Source organism: Mercurialis annua, linkage group LG2 (genome assembly GCF_937616625.2).
Source record: "Mercurialis annua linkage group LG2, ddMerAnnu1.2, whole genome shotgun sequence".
NCBI classification, from domain to species: Eukaryota; Viridiplantae; Streptophyta; class Magnoliopsida; order Malpighiales; family Euphorbiaceae; genus Mercurialis; species Mercurialis annua.
Genome location: NC_065571.1, coordinates 9,340,798 through 9,361,039, shown reverse-complemented (window position 1 = coordinate 9,361,039; position 20,242 = coordinate 9,340,798). Strand labels below are relative to the sequence as shown.

General features: G+C 31.6%; 3 protein-coding genes across 4 annotated transcripts; all 3 read left to right on the top strand.

Annotated features, from left to right (window-relative positions):
* The first annotated feature begins 3,622 nt into the window (after positions 1–3,622).
* On the top strand, positions 3,623–7,766 carry LOC126668132 (BURP domain protein RD22-like). Its single transcript, XM_056104773.1, has 3 exons — positions 3,623–4,103; positions 4,704–4,806; positions 6,890–7,766. Exon 3 carries the CDS (start codon positions 7,064–7,066, stop codon positions 7,658–7,660), a length of 597 nt encoding a protein of 198 aa, XP_055960748.1. The 5' UTR covers positions 3,623–4,103; positions 4,704–4,806; positions 6,890–7,063; the 3' UTR covers positions 7,661–7,766.
* A 2,695-nt stretch (positions 7,767–10,461) lies between these two features.
* LOC126668131 (uncharacterized) lies at positions 10,462–12,000 on the top strand. The gene is made up of 3 exons (XM_056104800.1): positions 10,462–11,449; positions 11,564–11,786; positions 11,868–12,000. Exon 1 carries the CDS (start codon positions 10,892–10,894, stop codon positions 11,444–11,446), a length of 555 nt encoding a protein of 184 aa, XP_055960775.1. The 5' UTR covers positions 10,462–10,891; the 3' UTR covers positions 11,447–11,449; positions 11,564–11,786; positions 11,868–12,000.
* A 4,652-nt stretch (positions 12,001–16,652) lies between these two features.
* Positions 16,653–19,482, top strand: LOC126670434 (BURP domain protein RD22-like). 2 transcript variants are annotated; one of them, XM_050364161.2, is made up of 3 exons: positions 16,653–16,762; positions 16,970–17,072; positions 18,629–19,482. In XM_050364161.2, the coding sequence occupies exons 1-3, from the start codon at positions 16,715–16,717 to the stop codon at positions 19,408–19,410; spliced, it is 933 nt and encodes a 310-aa protein (XP_050220118.1). In that variant the 5' UTR covers positions 16,653–16,714; the 3' UTR covers positions 19,411–19,482. The 2 variants fall into 2 exon arrangements, with proteins under 2 accessions (XP_050220118.1, XP_050220119.1); XM_050364162.2 differs by having other exon boundaries at positions 16,657–16,762; positions 17,004–17,072.
* The last annotated feature ends 760 nt before the right edge of the window (positions 19,483–20,242 follow it).

Sequence of the window (20,242 nt, the reverse complement as noted above, 5' to 3'; positions counted from 1 at the left end):
AGTAAATAAATAATAAAATAAATTTAAATAATTAATTTGAACTAATTAAACCAACTAATATATCTAACTAAATTAATTTTATTTAATATACCCTAAATCCTAAACACCTAAACCATGTACTAAGACTACATAAATTTAATTAAACTATTTAACTATCATTACTTTAAACTATTTAATTAAATAATTAATTTAATGAAAAAATGTTTAAGCGGCGACAACATTTCCGGTCGCCGCCGACGCTGTGGGGGCACGTTTGGGGAAAACGTTCCCTCACAAGAAAAACGTTTTCCCCCAAACGTTTCCCTCAAGGGGAAACGTTTGGGGAAAATGTTTCCCCTTGGAATGGCGTGTTTAGATCACGTCGGTCCGGGTAGACGACGTATGGACATCGTCTACTCGGATCGGCGTGATCTAAAAGCGTCGGTCTGAAAAATAATTAAAATAATTAAAAAATGTAAAAACATAAAAGAAAAAAACGTGAAACGAACACTTACAGGAGGTTATCGCGACTAGAATTCGACATTTTTACTTAGAATTGCTATATCCGTTTGTCGAGTTTGAGTGTGAGTTGAGAGAATTTGAATATGGATTTTTAAATTTGAAAAAGGTTAAAGGATATTTAAATAAAAATAAGGGCAATGCGAGGGTTTTGCACACCACCCCCACCCATCCAACTTTGAAAATTAAATCCGTATAGATAATTAATTTATATTATGATTTGGTTTTCCAATTTTTAAAAACCACCTTTTATGTATAACATAAAACCACGATCTGGCCTTCTTAATGTAAAATTTCTAACTCTACCACTGTCCGTTAATAAAGTTGGCCAAAATACTTATGAATACTAGTAGCGTCGATTAAATACTGCTCAAGAAAGTTCTTAGCATTATAGCTTGTACTGACGTATAATCGGGAAGGATGTGGTGAAGTGTGTTCTTAATTTTTTGTAGTCAGGAGAAATGCCTATTAACCTGAATCACAATGTTATTACTCTCATTCTGAAGAAATCTTCTCCATATTCAATGAAAGACCTTCGACCTATGAGCCTATGCAACGTGGTTTACAAGCTGATAGCTAGGGTGTTAGCAAATAGACTAAAAATGGTGTTATCGAGTTTGATTCATGAAACTCAAAGCGCCTTTGTGCCTGGTAGACTTATAACTGATAATGCGCTGATTGCTTTTGTGTTGTTTCACTATATGGCTAAGCGGTCGCAGGGTAGAAAGGGTTCGATTGTGTTTAAGCTCGATATAAGTAAAGCCTACGATTGAGTTAAGTGGAGCTTCCTGGAAAAGGCTATGATTCAGATGGATTTCCCGGGACACTTAACCAAGCTTATTTGCAAGTATATCGTTGGTCACATTCTCCTTTCTGGTCAATAGTATATCGTATGAATTCCTTCAGCCACAGAGAAGGCTCTGCCAAGGTGATCCTCTATCGCCTTATTTGTTCCTGATATGCATAGAGGGATCAACGCTTCTCAGCAAGGGAGTGCAACAGGGCTCTATATCTGGAAGCCGGTTGTGCAGGGAAAGTCTTAGAATAAACCATCTATTTTTTTTGCAGATGACAGCGTTTTGTTTGCCTAAGCTACGAGTAAGGAATGTCATGCTCTTAAGAGAATCATTGGGGCCTTCTAAACTTCATCTGGCCAGGTGGTTGATTTTGACAAGTTTGAGCTTCTTTTTAGTGGTGGAGTTCCACAGGGTCAGCGCCATACCATTCAACAAATCCTTGGGATTCAGGTGGTGGATCTCTTCAAGAAATACCTGGGATTACCAACTATGGTAGGTCGTTCAAAGAAGCCGATCTTTACTATTCTATAAGATCGCATGCATAAAAGAATCTCTAGGTGGAAGGAGCAATTTTTATCCAAGGCAGGTAGAGAGGTGTTGATTAAATCTATAGCTCTGTTCATTCCGACGTATGTTATGAGCTGCTTTTCTTTGCCTATTTCCTTTTGTTCGGATATACAGCGTGTTATTTCTAAGTTATAGTAGAAAGGAACTGATAAAAAAAGGAAAATCTCTTGGGTTAGTTGGAACACAATCTGTAAGGCTAAGAAGGAGGGAGAGCTCGGGTTTTGAAATTTACGAGCTTTTAATTTAGCAATGTTAGCTAAACAGGCCTGACGCCTAATTCAGGATCCTGACTCATTTTGTGCTCGATGTTTAAAGCCAAATATTTCCCGAATGATCCTTTTATTCGAGCTACCTCCAAACGTAGAGCGAGCTTTGTCTGGCAAAGTACCATGGAGGGGAAGAAAGTCATTGATTAGGAGACTCTCTCCGGACAAGCTGTTTTGGCCCGCGAATAAAAATGGTTTTTACACGGTCAAATCTGGTTACTATAAGGCTTGCAATATCACTAGTAGAGGGACTCCTGGCTCATAAGATACTGTTGATTTAAGTGGGTTATGGAATAAAATTTGGCGTTGTTCAGTCATGCCAAAGATCCGCTATTTTTGTGGCGTATTTGTCATAATTCTCTGCCATGTAACGGTTACTTGGTTAAAAAATCAATGCAGTTAATTAATTGCTATCTGAGGTGTGGTGTGGTAGCAGAAACAGCTCCCTATGCATTGAGTGATTGTGAGGAAGCACGAGGCTTATGGCTATTATTACCGCTGAGCTTGCGGGTTGATCAGTTTCCAGTTGTCAATCTTACTGAGTGGCTTCTGAGTATGTTTGATTCTCTGAAATCTGATGAGCTTTGAATTTTTCTAACTAGCTTATAGGTGATTTGGAACGACCGTACCAATATCGTATTTGATAACCATCAGATGACGGCTCAATTCTTGTTATGTAGCGTCACTGCTCTATGTGACCGTGTATGTGTTCAGTAGGTCCAATCTCAAGCAAACGTCCCAGCTGTGTGGCAGGTTCCTCCTATCAAGTGGTTCAAGATCAATATTGATGCGACCATTGCTGTTCACAAGAATATTTCTGTTATCACTGATGTGTGTTGGGAGCATAATGGAGCAGTGGTGAAATGTGGGGTGGCTATCTTGCATAGAATGGTTGACGTTGAGCTAGCTGAAAGTTACGACGTTCGTTTGGGAGTCCAATTTGCTGCTGCAATTTTAACCTAGAATGTGATTATCGAGTCTGATGCACTTGTTGTTATTTAGCGCCTGTAACGTCCGAAAAGCGCTATAGACAATATACAACTTATTGTGGAAGATTGTTTAGCACTGGCGAAAGATCGTAACGTTGTTTTTCAACATGTTAACAGGAATTGCAACCAAGTTGCACATGCCCTTGCTAAATGTGTTCTTTTTTCGAAAAATATTGTACTCTTGCCGGTAAAATTTCTTTCCCGGTCAATAAACTTGTTTGTTTTGTTTAAATTTCAATAAAATCATCTTTTCCTCTAAAAAATGAAAGTTCTTAGCATTTATGTTAAAAATTAATTTTATAATTTTATCTTGAAGTCAAAATTTATGCTCCAATTGCCAAGAGAGAAAGGACTAATTCTTCTTTCTTTTTTTTCCTGAGAAAGCGAAAGAACTAGTTTAATTCATAAAGACTTGACACCAAATTCCTTTTATAACAAGGATTCGGTCTACATTCTAATGATAAATTAAATTCATGTTCTTAACTAAACAAATACTGTATTTGAATGCGTGGTGCAAAATCAAACTATAGAATGCATCATTATATATTTCAATTGTATTTTGTTTTTGTTTTTTTGACGAAAATTCACTCTACTGAGCCGAAATTCAATATCATTATCAAATTTCAGGATGTGGACCGTCTGCAAGCCCACATACCTGGTAATTTCGGGCTATAATGGCCAACAATCCAACCTCAACCACTACATATTAAGAAAGGGCGTAGCCGGAGTTCGAACCCACGACCTTTGGCGCCCAGATGACTGAGACTTAGACCACTATACCAAACCTACTTTCCAAGCAAGTAACCAAACAATTAATTCAAACAATTAAATTAATTCATACGAAGAGCTAGTCAAATACTAAATTAAAATTAATAAAATTTTGATTTGTTTTGGATCTATATATATTTTCACTTCATCTCATCCTCATATAATAAGCTATAGATATGGAGCTTCATCTCCTTCCCATTTTTGGTTTATTACTCTGTGTAAGCAATTAATTTTTGCCCAGTTTGTATTTTATTTTTGTAAGGTTTATTGGTTACATAAAAGTCAAAAGAAATTCTACATATTGTCAATCTATCTAAATCTTTCAAAATTTACAAATATATATCATTTTATTTTAATCAATTTTAATTATCTCAGTTTTTAGTTTATTTAGTAAACTAACTACTTAGCTAGTAAAAGTTACTTTTTAAATTTTAAACTTAACTCTGAATCTAAAAAAATATCAAAAACAGAAAATTTAATTTTAAAATCTCTACCTTTTAGTGGTTGAGCCGTTGAAGTTTTTTTTCCTTCAAAAGAAGCAAGTTTGAAACTCAAATTGAATTGAAAAAGAAAAAGAGTATTTTACCGAGGTGAGTTTAATTAATTGAAAAAAATGAATAGATTTACGATAAAATTATCAAATTAAAATAGATTTGAAAATTTTAAAAAATTTAGATAGATTTATAAAATGTAAAAAAAACATTTGGACTTGTTTTTAAGGTTTGTGTGTTTGATTAAGATAATATGATTAATAGCTATTAATTAGAGTATTTAGCTGATATGTTGTATTTATGTATTTATCGATCTAAATATTGCAGTTTCCGAAAGAAAGCAATGGTTTCCCATCCCCGGAGATGTACTGGAAATCCAAGTTACCAAACACTCCATTGCCAAAAACTCTACAAGAACTTCTAAAGCCAGGTCAATTAATCTTCTCCATTCTACTTTTCAGTTTCTGTCATATAATTTTGGAAAACAATTCACTGAACAATACGAACAACAATGTCATTTCTTTAAGATAAGGCGCAACGGTGCTAAAAAATCAAATGTTTTTGACTTTTTGAAAACCTGAGAACATGTACATCTATTCTAATTTGTTAATTTTGTCTATAAATATTTAATTTTTTTAAATTTAGCAAGGAAAGAATTGCCGATTAAGAAGCCACGTCGTTCAATATTATAATGTCATATTTTTTTATCAACTTGACATTCATGTCATGTAAATATAATTAAATTAATTTTAAAAAATTGAAGAAATTTTAAAATGATTGAAAGAATCAAAACCTACCTGCAACTCTTAAAAGTTTTGATACTAAAAAGTTGAAAATATTTGAGTTTTACTGTTAAGCCTTAAAATATTGACACTGTTTAGATTGAAGACTTTAGAGTATTAAAATTTAGGGAAATTCTTACCTAGTCCCGGTCCATGAATTTTCCATGCACCTATCCAATGAGGTGTTAGAAAATCAAACACAATTTTCTCTCTCTTCTCATTATTTTCTCTTTTTTCTCATTTCTTTAACACCTCATTGGATAGGTCCATGAACTTTTCATGAAATCTATAGATTGTGAAAATCTCTCATTTCTCAAAATCCATCATTTAAATTTCACCTCATTGGCGGAAAAGTTGAAATTTACTGTTTTTATGGAGAAGTTTTTACCTAGACCCGGTCTATAAAAGATTCATGGACCCATCCAATGAGCTGTTAGAGAAATGAGAAAAAAAAGAAAATAATGAGAAGAGAGAGAAAATTGTGTTAGATTTTCTAACACCTCATTGGATAGGTGCATGGAAAATTCATGGACCAGATATAGGTAAGAATTTCCCGTTTTTATGAATGATTGATTGTGTTTAAATTTAATTATTTCTAATATATCCTTATAATTAATCTATGAATTATGTATTCAATCCAAACTATTAAAATTTTAAATTCAAATATTTTATCCATGAATTTAAAATCCATAAATTTATAAAAATTTATAAAGTTCATAGATCTTAAAAATCTTCAGTAAAAATGATGCCAATGTGTATATTCTTCATTGCTCAATAGTTTTATGTACTACAGCTTGAATGATGTAGATAAAAAAATCGAATTCTAGTTAAATTAATCAACACTATCTATTTTACGATGAATGATATAAATTCGTCAATATAATCCCTCAAGTTGAGTAAAGTTGATGAAATCCCAATCCTTTTTCATACTATTTCTAAAACAAGTTTGGCATAGTTCAGATAAGATTCAGGTTAATTAAATATTAAATAATTATAAATATCTGGTAAAACAATAAAACCTACAATGGGATTCCTGATTTGTCTTTTTGTTAATGGGGTCTTTCAACTTCAGTTTTGGTTAAATTGAATTTATCATTTATGAAATCTTGAGTAATGGAAGTTAAAAACATGGAAAATTATCTAATAAAACCGTTCTGCCATGTCATCCATATAACAAAGCAATTGTGCTTTTAGCCATGTAAATTTTTTAATAATTACAAAAATAAGTAATAATTACAAAAATTTCTATCATTTGTCTTTCTATGACATGTACAATCATTGGTATAAACACTCAAGAAAAAACATATAACTCCATTAATATTGAACTATCACAACTCTTATAAATAGATTTCTCAATTGACAGTTGAGTTGACTTTTTTAATTTTTATTTTCATAAACTTTTTAAAAAAATTAATGCACACTACACCATCAATTAATTGTTATTTTTATTTAAACAATATTGTTTGAACACAATTTATAGATAATTAAATATAAGAGGAATATCATAGCCACAATTTGTAAGAATAAAATAAATTTAAATATAGATTGATATCTTCTTACAGTCTGTATAAAATATAAAATGACTTCTTAAATGGTACAAAAAAATGGTACAAATGAAATATTTTATAAAGATTAAAAAATAACATGATTTTTATTGTAAACATTTTCCCTAATATATATTATGATGCTATTTTCTTTTCTTAATTTGTTTTGCTTTTAATTTGCAAGCAGTTACAGGGAACAAAAGTAATTTTTCAGAGACAAAGCCCTTGGCTGGAAGTGTGATCGACTACAATCTTAATTAGGTACCTACCGAGCAAAACTACGGCATTTGATAGTAATATTTCAAACACTACGATTACTACTATATATTTCTTTCCTGGCGATCTCCTTCCGGGAAATAAAATGTATATTAGTTTCAGAAAGATGTACAATATTTCAACTTTTTTACCGCGTAAAATTGCTGAAACTATACCCTTTTCGACCAAAGATTATTCAAAAACTTTGGAATATTTTTCACTGCAACCCACATCAGAAGAAGCTCAAATTATCAAACATACAATTGAGCTATGCGAGGCACCAGAAATGAAGGGAGAAATCAAATATTGTGCTACATCCTTAGAGTCTTTAGTTGATTTTACGGTTGCCAAATTTGGAAATAAAGTTTCGGTTCTTGATAACGAAGTTGAAAAGGAGAACACGAAACAAAACTACACGATTTCTCGAGGAATTAAAATGATGGGAGATCATCAGATTGTTTGTCATAAACAAATATATGCATATGCTGTATTTCATTGTCATGCAATTACGGCTACAAAGGTTTATATGGTTCCGTTGGTGGGTGAGGATGGTTCCGAAGCTAAAGTAGTAGTGATTTGTCACACAGATACATCAGCTTGGAATCCAAATCATTTTGCTTTTCAACTACTTAAGGTGAAGCCTGGGGAATCTCCAATTTGTCATTTTCTTAATAATGATGCGATTGTTTGGATTCCTAATTAGAGAGTCATGTTTTGCTATAAAATATTGTTCTAGGTGTTAAATATATTATGTATTTCACTATTAATTATATTGTAAGAGTAGAAAAAAATTCATTCTTTTTCTCTTAGACTAATAGTTCACTACAAGAAATACTAGAATTAGCAGCAGACATTTTTACTGCTAATAGTGCTAAAATTGTTATTATTAATATATAGCAACAAAAAAAATTTGTGGCATGTTGCTGTTAATAAAACGTTGCCTTAAGTAATTGGTAACAAAATTTATAGTAAAATGCTGTTATAACTTAACTAATGGCAGCAACTTTCAAAATTAATGCTGCAGAATGTTTTTTAGCAGCAAAAAAAAATTAGCTGCAAAAAAATTTGTTGCCAAATACAGAATTCCTTGTAGTGGTTAATCCGTTTGTATTTTATAATATTCATTATATGAAACACTAGCCTCCTTTGTGACTATTCTCTCTTTTCAATTTCATTTGGTGATCCATCCATATTTTTAACTTTGTTACATTTAACCTAAGGCTAATGGTCTAAAAAATTCTCCACTTTTTAGCCACTTTTACTACTAGAAAACAGATTATTACCGATGGAAATTAGTGACGGACTTCAATTCCGTTGGTAAAACCATATATTTGCGACAAATTTATCGACGGACAAAGCTAAATTTAGACGTTTCTGCGACAGATCTGAGGTAATCCAACGCCAACTTTAGCGGGAAGATGGCAAGAAGGATTGCGCCAAAATACTTTTCCCAATTTTAGCGGCGGATTTATCAAATCTTTCGCTAATCTGGAAATTAACTAAACAGTTCGTTTTGGGAAAGGAATTAGTGATGGGTTACTAATTTCCTCCCCAAAACGAACTATTTCATTTAAGGTAAAGTTAGCGACGGAATTGAAATTCGTTGCTAAATATTTATCCTAAATGAAACAGATCCCTCCTCTTCCTCGAAAACGGATAATTTCTTCTTCCGCATTAAAAAAACAATCCCACCTCTTCCAAACTCCTTATGCGGTTCTGTTCTTCCGCCGCCACCGTTCTGAATTACTCAACTGATCCCTTCTCTTCCACTGTTCTTCTGCCACTACTAAAAAGCTGTGGTTTAGCGACGGATTTTGGCGACGGATCCAAAATCCGTCGCTAAATGTTAATTCCCGACGGATTTTGGCGACGGAACTTCTTTCCGTCGCCAAAATGAAAACAAATTTGGCGGGCTTACTCCCGCCAAATGTGGCGACCGAACTTTGTCACTTTAGCGACGGAAGTTAATTCCGTCGCTAAAGTTAGCGACAGACATTTATAATCCGTCGCTAATTAGCGACGGATTATAAAGTCCGTCGCTAGCTTGCCCAATTAATGAAACGCACAGTTTCATTAATTGGTTGGCGACGGATTTGTGATTTTGGCGACGGATTTATTATCCGTCGCTAAAATCAAAATTGTATTTCCCGAGCACAGCCCCTTCATCTTCATTCCTCTGTTTCTATTTTTCCCCAAAATCGCAAAACGCTCTTGTTTCTGCCGTGCCGTTTTTTCTTCCACCTCCTATTTCCAGCCTCCTCCGATCTCGTTTGCCATTTCCCGGCCATTTCCGTGCCACCGTCCTCCGCTGGTGTTCATCTCTTCCGTTCAGCCATCCTCCGCCGCTCTCCTCTGCCGTGCCACCATATTCCGTAGCCGGCCTTCAAGGTAACCTAACCAATTAGGTTTTATTAGGTTTAATTCAGTTAGGTATTATGTATTAAATTAGGTTTTATTTTTATAATTTATGTTTAAATTGATTAATTAGGGTTGATTAAATTAGGTTTAATTTGTTTTAGTAGGCTTAATTAATTTAATTAGGTTAGGTTTATTTTTTATATTAGGGTTAATTAATTAAAATAATTTTAATTTGTTATTTATATTTAATTAATCAAATATAGTTTGATCATTTATTAAATTAGGCTTGATTAATTAGATTAGGATATTATTTAGTGTAATTAGGTTAAATTAAAATAAATTATTTATTTTAGATTTTTTTTGTAGGTTATTTATTAAGTTTAGGTTAATTGTTAAGTTTAGGTTAATTTATTATTTATTATGTTATATTATTAAAATTAGGCTATGTAATTGTAATTTATATTATTTTTAAGGTATTTTATATTATTTCTAACTTCGGTTAACTTATTATTTATTTTTAATTTAATTAAGTTTTTAATTTGAAATTAATTTATGTGAATTAAATTGTAAATTAGGTTAAAAATGTTTACTTATAGATTAGAATTGTTCAATTTTAAGATAATTGGCATGAATTTGTTGAGTTAATTGGCATGATTTGGTGTGTTGGTTATTTTAAAATGTATTTTTTACTTGCAGGTTTTTCCTGAAAAATGGGTGATGCTCTTTTTTAAGGGAAATGCTGCCGAATTTTTGTTAAAAATGTATTAGTAATTTGCGACAATTGTTGTCCCGTTTGTAGGTTTGTGTTCCGTCAACTGTTTGTGTGATTGCTGTTGTTCGTTCGTTCGACTGCTTCCGACTTTTTTTCCATTCTTGTTGCGGCTCCGCTCTACAACAAGTAAGTATTGTTGTTTATTATTTTTCAATTCCTTTTATTATACTAGATTAAATAAACTTAAAATAAACTAAACAAGATTTTATTCACACCGAATAAAATCTCACCTAGCCGTAGAAAACCCGTCCCGTGTCCTCAAGAGATTGAACGACACGGGATTGTACGTGTGTACAGTTCGTTAAAACTGGTATCTACGTAATTCGATCACGGAAAAAAATATATGTATAGATGCGGTAGAAAAATATTTGGTACTTTTTCCGTCGTATGTTCTCCGGGTGGCTATCTAATATATGCTGCGTAACGCTAGTTCCTAACGGAATATGTATTTAGCGTTATTCAGCATATATTTGATACTGCGCTTGGAGAACTGCGCCGGAAGGCTGCCAAATATTTTTCTCCGTATTTATGCATATATCCTGATCGTATTAAGTAGACCCAGTTTTGCGAATGGGATAGGCCCCTACCTTTTTACGCGGTCAATTACATTGACTTTGCTGTAGCCGAGTATTAAACCCACCTAAATGTACGTGCTACAGAAATGAATTCAGATCGCAGTTGGATGTATAGTGGGAGACTGGTCAGAGGATTGTTGACTGAAGGGTACATTAGTAACGTTAGGGAGTTACTAATGTAAACGGGTTTAAATTTCAAACAAAGGCTTATGGGGAGAATCAATTAACCATGAATAGTGGAGTTTGCGTCAAAGGATCACTCTACGCTCCAACGGAAAGTGATTTTTACGGCATATTAACAGATGTTCTTGAGTTGGAGTACCCGGCTCTGCCAATTAAGAGGACTGTCTTGTTCAAGTGTAATTGGTTCGATCCGACTGATAGAGGTATGTCAGTGCATCCTCGATATAATATTGTGGACGTCAATCATAAACGGAAGTACGGAAAATACGAACCATTTATTTTGGCCGGGCAGTCCGGTCAAGTACATTACTGCACATATCCAAGTAAAAAGAAAGATAAGGTCAACTGGTGGACAGTATGTAAGATGAGGGCCAGATCAGAGATAGACATGCCCGATTCCATTACTCCAGCGTTTCAAGAGGACATTATAGAACAACCTCTAAACGTTGTAACAGATGAGGGTTTAAGAATTTTGGTTGATCCGATCGGGGAAGTTGAAACAGATGTGTTTTTCGCTCCTCCAGAGGTGGAGGACGAAGAAGAAGTGCCGTCAATATCAGACGAAGAAGATATACTTGAAGACGATGACGATGACGATTAGTAGGTAAATTTTTTATTAGGTAGTTATATCTTAGATGTTCATTCAAAAACTGATTTTGTTTTATGATTTATATGTATATGTATATATGTTATGTGTTTACTATTGATTTATTTGCAGATATGCGAGGGAGGAGTGCTAGTGGGACAGGCCGGACTCGGCCCCCCACACTAGCGGTTGTTGAGGAGGAGGACGACCAGACATCACCTCCAGAGGTGGCTGAGGCGCAAGAGGGTGTGCAGCCAGCTCCAGCACCTCGTAGACCTCGAGCTCGGCGCCAGCCTGTTGAGGGGGAAGTATTGGATGCCACTGGCAGAATCCGAGTCATCCCCAACGCACAGAGGTAAATAAAAAATTTATATTTCGTAGTAATAAATATGTTATATATAATATTTTCTAAGCCATGTTGATTTTCGACTTACAGGACCAGGTTGCTCGATACCAGCACGGTATCTAGAGAGTTGCGGGAAATCTTCCAGAGTCGGTGGTGGGCAGTAGGCACCGCTTGGAGGTTTTTGCCTGAGGACGCTGTTTCTTTTTATTTCGAGGAGTTTAAGGTAATTTAATTAATAACAGATTTGTAATAATAACAGATTGGCGACAGCTTTGGCGACGGATTGTGTCCGTCGCCATTTGGCGACGGATTGTGTCCGTCGCCATTTGGCGACGGATTCATTCCGTCGCCAAATCTGTCGTGCCTCGTCGCCAAACGCGTCGTTTGGCGACGCATTTGGCGACGGCCATGCGCCATTTAGCGACGATACATCCGTCGCTAAATGGCGACGGATCTTTTTGTGGCGTCGCTAATTATATTAGCGACGCCACATTTGCCGACGGACTGTGTCCGTCGGCAAATCCGTCGGGAAACCATTTCCCGACGGATTTCTGCTTTTTAGCGACGGATAAATCCGTCGCTAAAAAGCAGCATTTTAGTAGTGTGCACTGATTCTTCTGGCGTTTACAAACCGAGCCCCTTCGCTGCCGTCGTCCACCTTCTTCCGCCGCTGACGTCGGTCTGAAGTGATTTTAGGTATTAATTTGTTATTGTTTATTATAGCATTGTTTTGATGTAAAGCTTTGGGTTAATTTTTTTTTTCAAATTAAATAACTTGATCTGTCACCGCCACTACTGCCTAGTTCTGCCGCCGTCGTCGTCTCTAGTTTTGGTTCCGCCATTACTGCCACTATCCGTCAACCACTTGTAAGTTTTATTTAAACGTTAATTACGTTAGTTATTGATGGATTCCTACGATATTACTGCCACTATCCGTCAACCCTAGAGATTCGGGTAATCGACTAAGAATGGAAGTTTTATTTAAACGTTAATTATTTAAATTGCTATTAATTATTTTAGTTTAGGGTTTAGTTAATATAATACAATTTGTACAATTTTAATATGGGTTAATTACATATAAAATCACCACCTTTACACGAAATTGCAAAAATAACTCGACCTTTAAAACGTGGCAATTCAGGGCACCACCTTTCATTTCTTTTCAAAAATAACACGGGCACATTTTTAGTGGCATTTTTGCTGACGTGGCGTGACACGTGGCACTCTTATCGGGTGTCCAAGTCAGCAAAATTTTATCAAAAAACGTGCCCATGTTATTTTTGAAAAGAAATGAAAGGTGATGCCCTGCATTGACACGTTTTAAAGGTCGTGTTATTTTTGAAAATTCGTGTAAAGGTGGTGATTTTATATGTAATTAACCCTTTTAATATCAATTAGTTTAATTACTTAATATAATTTGATTTAATTTAATTTTATAATTAATTAGTTAATTAAGGTTAGTTTTATAAATAATTAGTAAATTTAGGTTATTTTATATTATTATGTTAGTTTGGATTATTTTGTGTTAATTTAGGTTATGCTAATCATAAAACTAAATTATGTAATAAATCTAGTCACTATAAAAAATTTGGCTTGTTGTGACAAAAAAATATGTGATAAATTATATTTTATCATAATAAATAGGTTAATTATGACAAAAAAAAATATTTTGTCACAATGAGAGTTCAATGAAATGATATTGTGACAAATACATATTGTGTCAATCATTTTTGTCACTATAAAAATTAATTATGTTTGTTGTGACTAACTATTTTGATAAAAAAAAAAATTTTGTCGCCGTAATTTAACATATTTTTATTATGATAAAACAACTTTTATCATAATATTTGAAAAGGTGGTGACAAATATAATTTTGCAGCAATTATATATATTTTGTCACTATAAAAATTAATTATGTTCATTGTGACAAAGTATTTTGCCAAAAAAACACATTTTGTTATTGTATATTAGAAATTGGTGACTAAATCATATTATCTTCGTGGGAACGATATTCAGACTTGTAGTCTATATTATTTGTACGATACCGTGCACTCTTAGTATTTTATCAACTGTTAGAATTGTTACTGTTTATAAATTGATGGACCCAAATTCTGTTTCACGAACATTCTTAGCATTTTTTATTATTTTAAATTATTCAATATTGTAAAATTCAATATATATAATTTTATTGATAAAGTTTATATTTTAGTGTTTATATAATATATTTATTTATTTGCTTAATAATATCATCCCTTGATTTAAATTCTGGTTCTGCAAGAGACCTTGACTATATACTCGATAAAAATCTTGCTCCATCCGTCCAGAAAAAGACTAATTTAATTCATAATTAAAAACTAGCATCTAAATCATTCTTTCGCCAGGGACCATATACTAGTCCAAGTGAGTAAATGCAAGATCTTGACAACCACTCAAGTTATTTCATTTGTGGTGAAGGTTGAAAGTATGATCTTACGTTGTGAAGAATGTTCAACGGCTATAAAACTAAAAAAAAAACTCAATTTTCGGTCCTTAAACTATACATATCTTGTTTACCTGGTATATAAATTATTTTTTATCTTTATTTGGTCCTTCAAGTTAGTGAAAAATCATTTTTCAATCCCTAATTGCCAAAAACGATGCCATTTAGGGTATCAATTTGCATTTTCAAAAATAACAAAACGTCGTTTTTATCATTCAGGGACTTGAAAATGCGTTTTCACTTAGTTGAAGGACCAGATAAAGACAAAAAATAGTTTAAGGACTAGATAAACAAAATATATATAGTTTAGAAATCTGAAAATGAGTTATTCCAAAAAAAAAAAGGAAAAAATGGTTCCTTTGTTAAATTTATTATAATTTTATAACTGTGGCAGTTTTGTCTATTATTTACTAAAGCTTGTTTTTATAAAATAATATAAGAATCTTAATTTCTATAAAAATAAAAGTGCATAAACTTTATTTGTACAAAAGTAAAAAAAGCAAGAGCTTAATCATTTTATGATAAACTATATAAATGAATTTCTATTTCTATTAACGGCGTGTGCCCTTCATGCGTTAACAAGAAGATTTACGTTGAAGGAAAAAAATAGAAATTTATTCTCTATATATAATTAGAAGTGTAGGGATTGAAAGTTTAAAAGATTAAAAGAGCAAGGATTTACAAATTAATTATGCCTATTGTGTTTGAATTAGGAGACAATTTAATTCAATAAGATGAACATCGTGTCTATGTCTCGGACCATATACTTAGTATAAGTTAGTAAATGCAAGTTCTTGATAACCACTCAAGTTCTTTTCATAAATTTATATGGTGCAAGTTGAAACTATATATGATCATAGATTGTGAAGAATGTTCCACTATCCTAAAACCAAAAAATATATAGTAATGGTTAGGGGCCATTTGTTGTTAGTTCTGATTATATAAAGAAGAAATACTTTTACATATTCGTCCTTATAACTAAGTTAAAGTAATATTTTTTTTTAAATAATATTAACAATTTGGTCCGTTAATTTTATGACCATAGACAATAATATTTTATAAATTAAAAAACAACAGATTTAATTAATAAAAATAAAATATATTTTGTCCTTTAATTTATTTTTATGAAAAAAAAAATCTGTAATTATAGAAAATTTTATAAAATATTTTCTCAAAATAAAAACTAATTCATCAAAAAATTAACTTAAAATACTAACTATTCATCTTTTTTATTTGTTGGATATAATTATCAGGAGTAGCAAAATAATAGACCTTACAGTCAAAATTATGGTTTAACGGTAATTCTATCAATTTGGGTTATAGTTATAAATAAATAAATTCATTTGTCAAATGAAGTAATTAAATTTAAATTTATTTTATATACATGTGAACATTTCAATCTAGATGGGTCTTAACTATGCAGTCAGGTATTATTGACGCGTGTTAATCAAAATTTAATAGAAAAAGGGTTAAATAAACCCCTAACGTTTAACGTATAGGTCAAGTAAGCCCTCAACATTTTAAAGGTGCAACAAAGATCCTAACGTTTTTAAATTGTATCATCTGAGCTCTCCCTAGGGGTCCTCGGTTATAAGATTTAACAAATGTTAGGGTCCTCGGTGACCCCTAAAAAGATTTAGATGATACAATTTAAAAACGTTAGGGGCTTATTTGACTCTTTCCGAACGTTGAGGGTCTACTTAATACATAGGCTAAACGTTAGGGGCTTATTTGACCCTTTTCCCAAATTTAATTTCAGAATAAGTTTTAAATTTAAGGTGATAACTAAATGTACAGTACTCCAAACTGTTCTTGAGGAAAGTGTAAAATGTATTACATTTCAAAAATAAATAAAAGGAATTTATAATAGGGCCATTCATTTTTTATACTCCCTCCGTCCCACTCTAATTGACAAAATATGGAGTTTTTGGTGTCCCATTCTAATTGACAAAACTAACATAACTATAATTTTATTCTTTAATTTTCCATCTTTACCCTCATTTAAAACCATGTCTTTTATGAAAAATGGTGAGTATTTAATGAAAATTTGACTAATATATACTAATAGCATTAATTAGCTCCATTATCAATAAAAGGGTATATAAATAATTTTCTATGTCATTTATTAACTTGTCTTGGTTATTGAAATATAGTTATTTTGTCAATTAGAGTGGGACGGAGGGAGTATATTTTATTAATTTGGTCATAATTAAAGACAAATAATATTATTTTGTCTTTTAAATAAAAATTTGAGTGTCACATCGATCCTTTATTTATATTTTTGATGCTATAAACTCTAACGTCGTGATTTAGATGTAATTAATTACTCCCACAAGTTAGGTGATAGAATTAAATTTAAAATGAAAATTAATAATGATTGTAAGTTTTGGGTTCTCTGTTTGTATACATATATTTGCATCAAGCATGTATTTGCATCCTCATATAGAAAGCCTAGCTTATGAATATGGAGCTTCATCTTCTTCCCATCTTTGCTTTATTACTTTGTGTAAGTATTTAAGTTTTTATTCATAAAAAAAAAGTATTTAGTTGTTTGCTTTCTTTGAATGTGTGTGATTTTGATTAAAGATCGACTGTTTTTATATATCAATCACCTATAATCATCCAAAATCATTCGATCTTTGACATATTTATTGACATATTTTTGATAAATTTTTATTATCATCCTAACAATTACCTTATATTAATACCATAGCTTCTGAAAGAAATAAATGGTTCACTATCTCCAGAGATGTACTGGAAATCCAAGTTACCGAATACACCATTGCCGATAGCTCTACAAGAACTTTTAAAGCCAGGTTGGTTAATATTAGATTACTTTTTTTATTTACTTAATTAATATAAATAAAGTAGAATTTCATCCTCAACCCAAAACCCTTTAGTGTTCAAATTAATCCTAATATAAATAAAGTAGAATTTCATCCCTCAATTTATTTAAAAATAGATAATATTAAATAAATTTATAAATTATATTTGTTTTTTCAATTTAATCACAAACTATAAAATGTGTCAAATATATGAAGAAAGTTGTATTTTTTTTTTCAATTTGATACATGAGCTCATAATATGCTGACGCGTCACTCATTAATTAGTGTGATTTTGTTAAGGTAGAAGTCATCTTTGGCTGCCACGTCCACATATTATGACTTCGTGTATCGAATTGAGAAAAAAATACAACTTTCTGCATACATTTAACATATTTTAAAGATCATGATTAAATTAAGAAAACAAGTATATTTTATAAATTTATTTAATATTATCCATTTTAAATAAATTGAGCAATGAAACTCTACTTACTTATATTAGGATTAACATGAACTCTAAATACATTGAGCGATAAAATTCTACTTTATTTATATTAATTAAGCCAAATTTACTAAATGTTATATCACTTAGGCTTTGATTTATGAAATGGAATATTTATTTAATTAGAAATTGAATAGCTATTTTTCACTTTTTTAATTTTAGTTGTTTCAAAAAGTTATGAAATAGTAATTTTATAGAATTGTTATTCTATATAGGACCAGTCTTAGTAGAAATGAGGCTCTAGGTGATTGTTTCCAAAATTTCTATAAAAATATATTTTTTAAAATTATTTATAAAAATATACTCGTATTATTTTTTTATAAAAAAATACACTCTTTTTACAATGTTTACAGAGGTGCAGTTTTGGTGGATATTGGGTAGATTTTGAGTAGATTTTTGGTAGATTTTTGGTAAATATCATAGATTTTTAATAGATTTTAAAAAATTGTATTTTGGCAAAAATGAAAGAACCGCATTTTTATCAAAGAATAAAATAAACATATTTTTATATAAAAAAATTGATTCAAAATAATTTTTCTTTTTCTATTAGATAGATAAATAGAGAAAGATTGACCCTTTAAAGATAAAAAAATATAAATTTTATATTATTTTTTACCGATATTAGTTATTACTTAAGGAGTCCAGTTAATTTTAAAAATAAAAATTACAGCATTTAATACTAAAATATACATATATTCTATTAAAAAATTAATAAATATAAATATTTAAAAAAATCAATATTATTTCTTCTTTGATGGACCCATTTAAATATAAGCCTTTTAAAATTTGAGACCATAAGCAATAGCCTTGGTGGCCTATGCGCCTATAACTAGGTATGACTCCGTAAATTAAAGCAAAAATAGAATTGTATACGAAATAACTATTCTATTCCGAATCTATTCCATTTGAAATGAGAATAGTTATTCTATAAACTCATAGCTAGAATAGCAATTTCATAGAATTGTTATTCATTTAACCAAAACAAATATTCTTCTATTAACTTTGCAGTAGGTAATAATATTCTCTGTTAATTTGCATGGAAATACAGGAAATATTGCAAGTAATTTGTCAGAAATAGAGGAGCCTTCAGACTGCCAGAGGAGCGTTTACAATCTTGGTTATTATCAGCCAACAAAGGCTACAACATCTGATAGTACTAATGCCATAAACAACACAACTCTTACCATATTTTTCTTACATGATGATCTCTATCCCGGAAAGAAAATGTACCTTAATATCAAGAAAGTTTATAATAGTTCAAATTTCTTGCCCCGTAAAATTACTAAAACAATTCCCTTTTCAACAAAAAATTATTCCGAAATTTTGAAGTACTTTTCGACAGAACCCGCATCAAAAGAAGCTCAAATGATCAAACACACAATTGAACAATGTGAAGCACCAAAAATGAAAGGCGAAATCAAATATTGTGCTACGTCCTTAGAGTCTTTAGTCGATTTTGTGGTTTCAAAGATCGGAAAGAATGTTTACGCTCTTGCTAACGAGGTTGATGAAGAAGAGAATAACAAGAAACAAAACTATGCTATTTCTAATGAAATCAAAACGATGGGTGATCATCCGATTGTGTGTCACAAACAGATATATAAGTATGCTGTGTTTTATTGTCATGTAATAATGGGAACAGAGGCTTATATGGTTCCATTAGTGGGCGAAGATGGTTCTAAAGCTAAAGCTGTTGTGATTTGCCACTCAGATACATCAGATTGGAATCCAAATCATATTGCATTTCAACTACTTAAAGTTAAGCCTGGTGGACCGTCAATTTGTCATTTTCTTAATAGGGATGGCATTATTTGGATTTCTAATTTATAAATAGTTAATTATCAATATGTTCATGTTACTATGTAGTGAGAATTTTAATAATCAATATTCTTATTTAGAATATTTTGACGAACCAAATTTATATTAAAAAGTCAAAAAGAGTGACAAAACTTCACTGCTAAAAGTTCTCATGTACATTGAAATTTAAGGCTTGAAAAAATAAAGGCCAAACCCATATAGAGGTCCCTGTACTTTACACTTTTTTTTCTATAGGTCTTTATATTTCATTTTTGTATTATCTGGTCCCTCTACTTACCTATTTTTGATTTTCACGTCCTTTGTGAGTTTTTTCCAGTCCCTCTACTTACAATTTTTGTTTCCTCCAGTCCCTCTACTTACAATTATTATTTCCTCCAGCCACACAAAAGGACCGGAAAAAACTCATAAAGGACCTGAAAATCAAAAATAGGTAAGTAGAGGGATCAAATAATACAAAAATGAAGTATAAGGACCTACGGAAAAAAATGTATAAAGTACAAGAACCTCTATATGGGTTAAGCCAAAAATAAATTCAATATCAACCAAATACAATACATTTAGAATCCCTAAAAAAATCCAAATCCGAAGATGAGAAAAAATCTACACAAAACAACAACAAATGATGTCCCCATATAAAAAATGTTTTTTGCTGGAATATCATCTATTTCTACCTTTCCCAAATCTCACAATTTAGAGTAATTCAAAGAGTAATTCATAAATTTGTATAACCACATAGCGGGATTAAATTAATCATTTTGACCCACATTTTTTTGAAAGAATTACGCATAATCAAAATTAAGCCATTTTTCCAAGCAGACCATACCAAACCAATCTTGCAAAATCA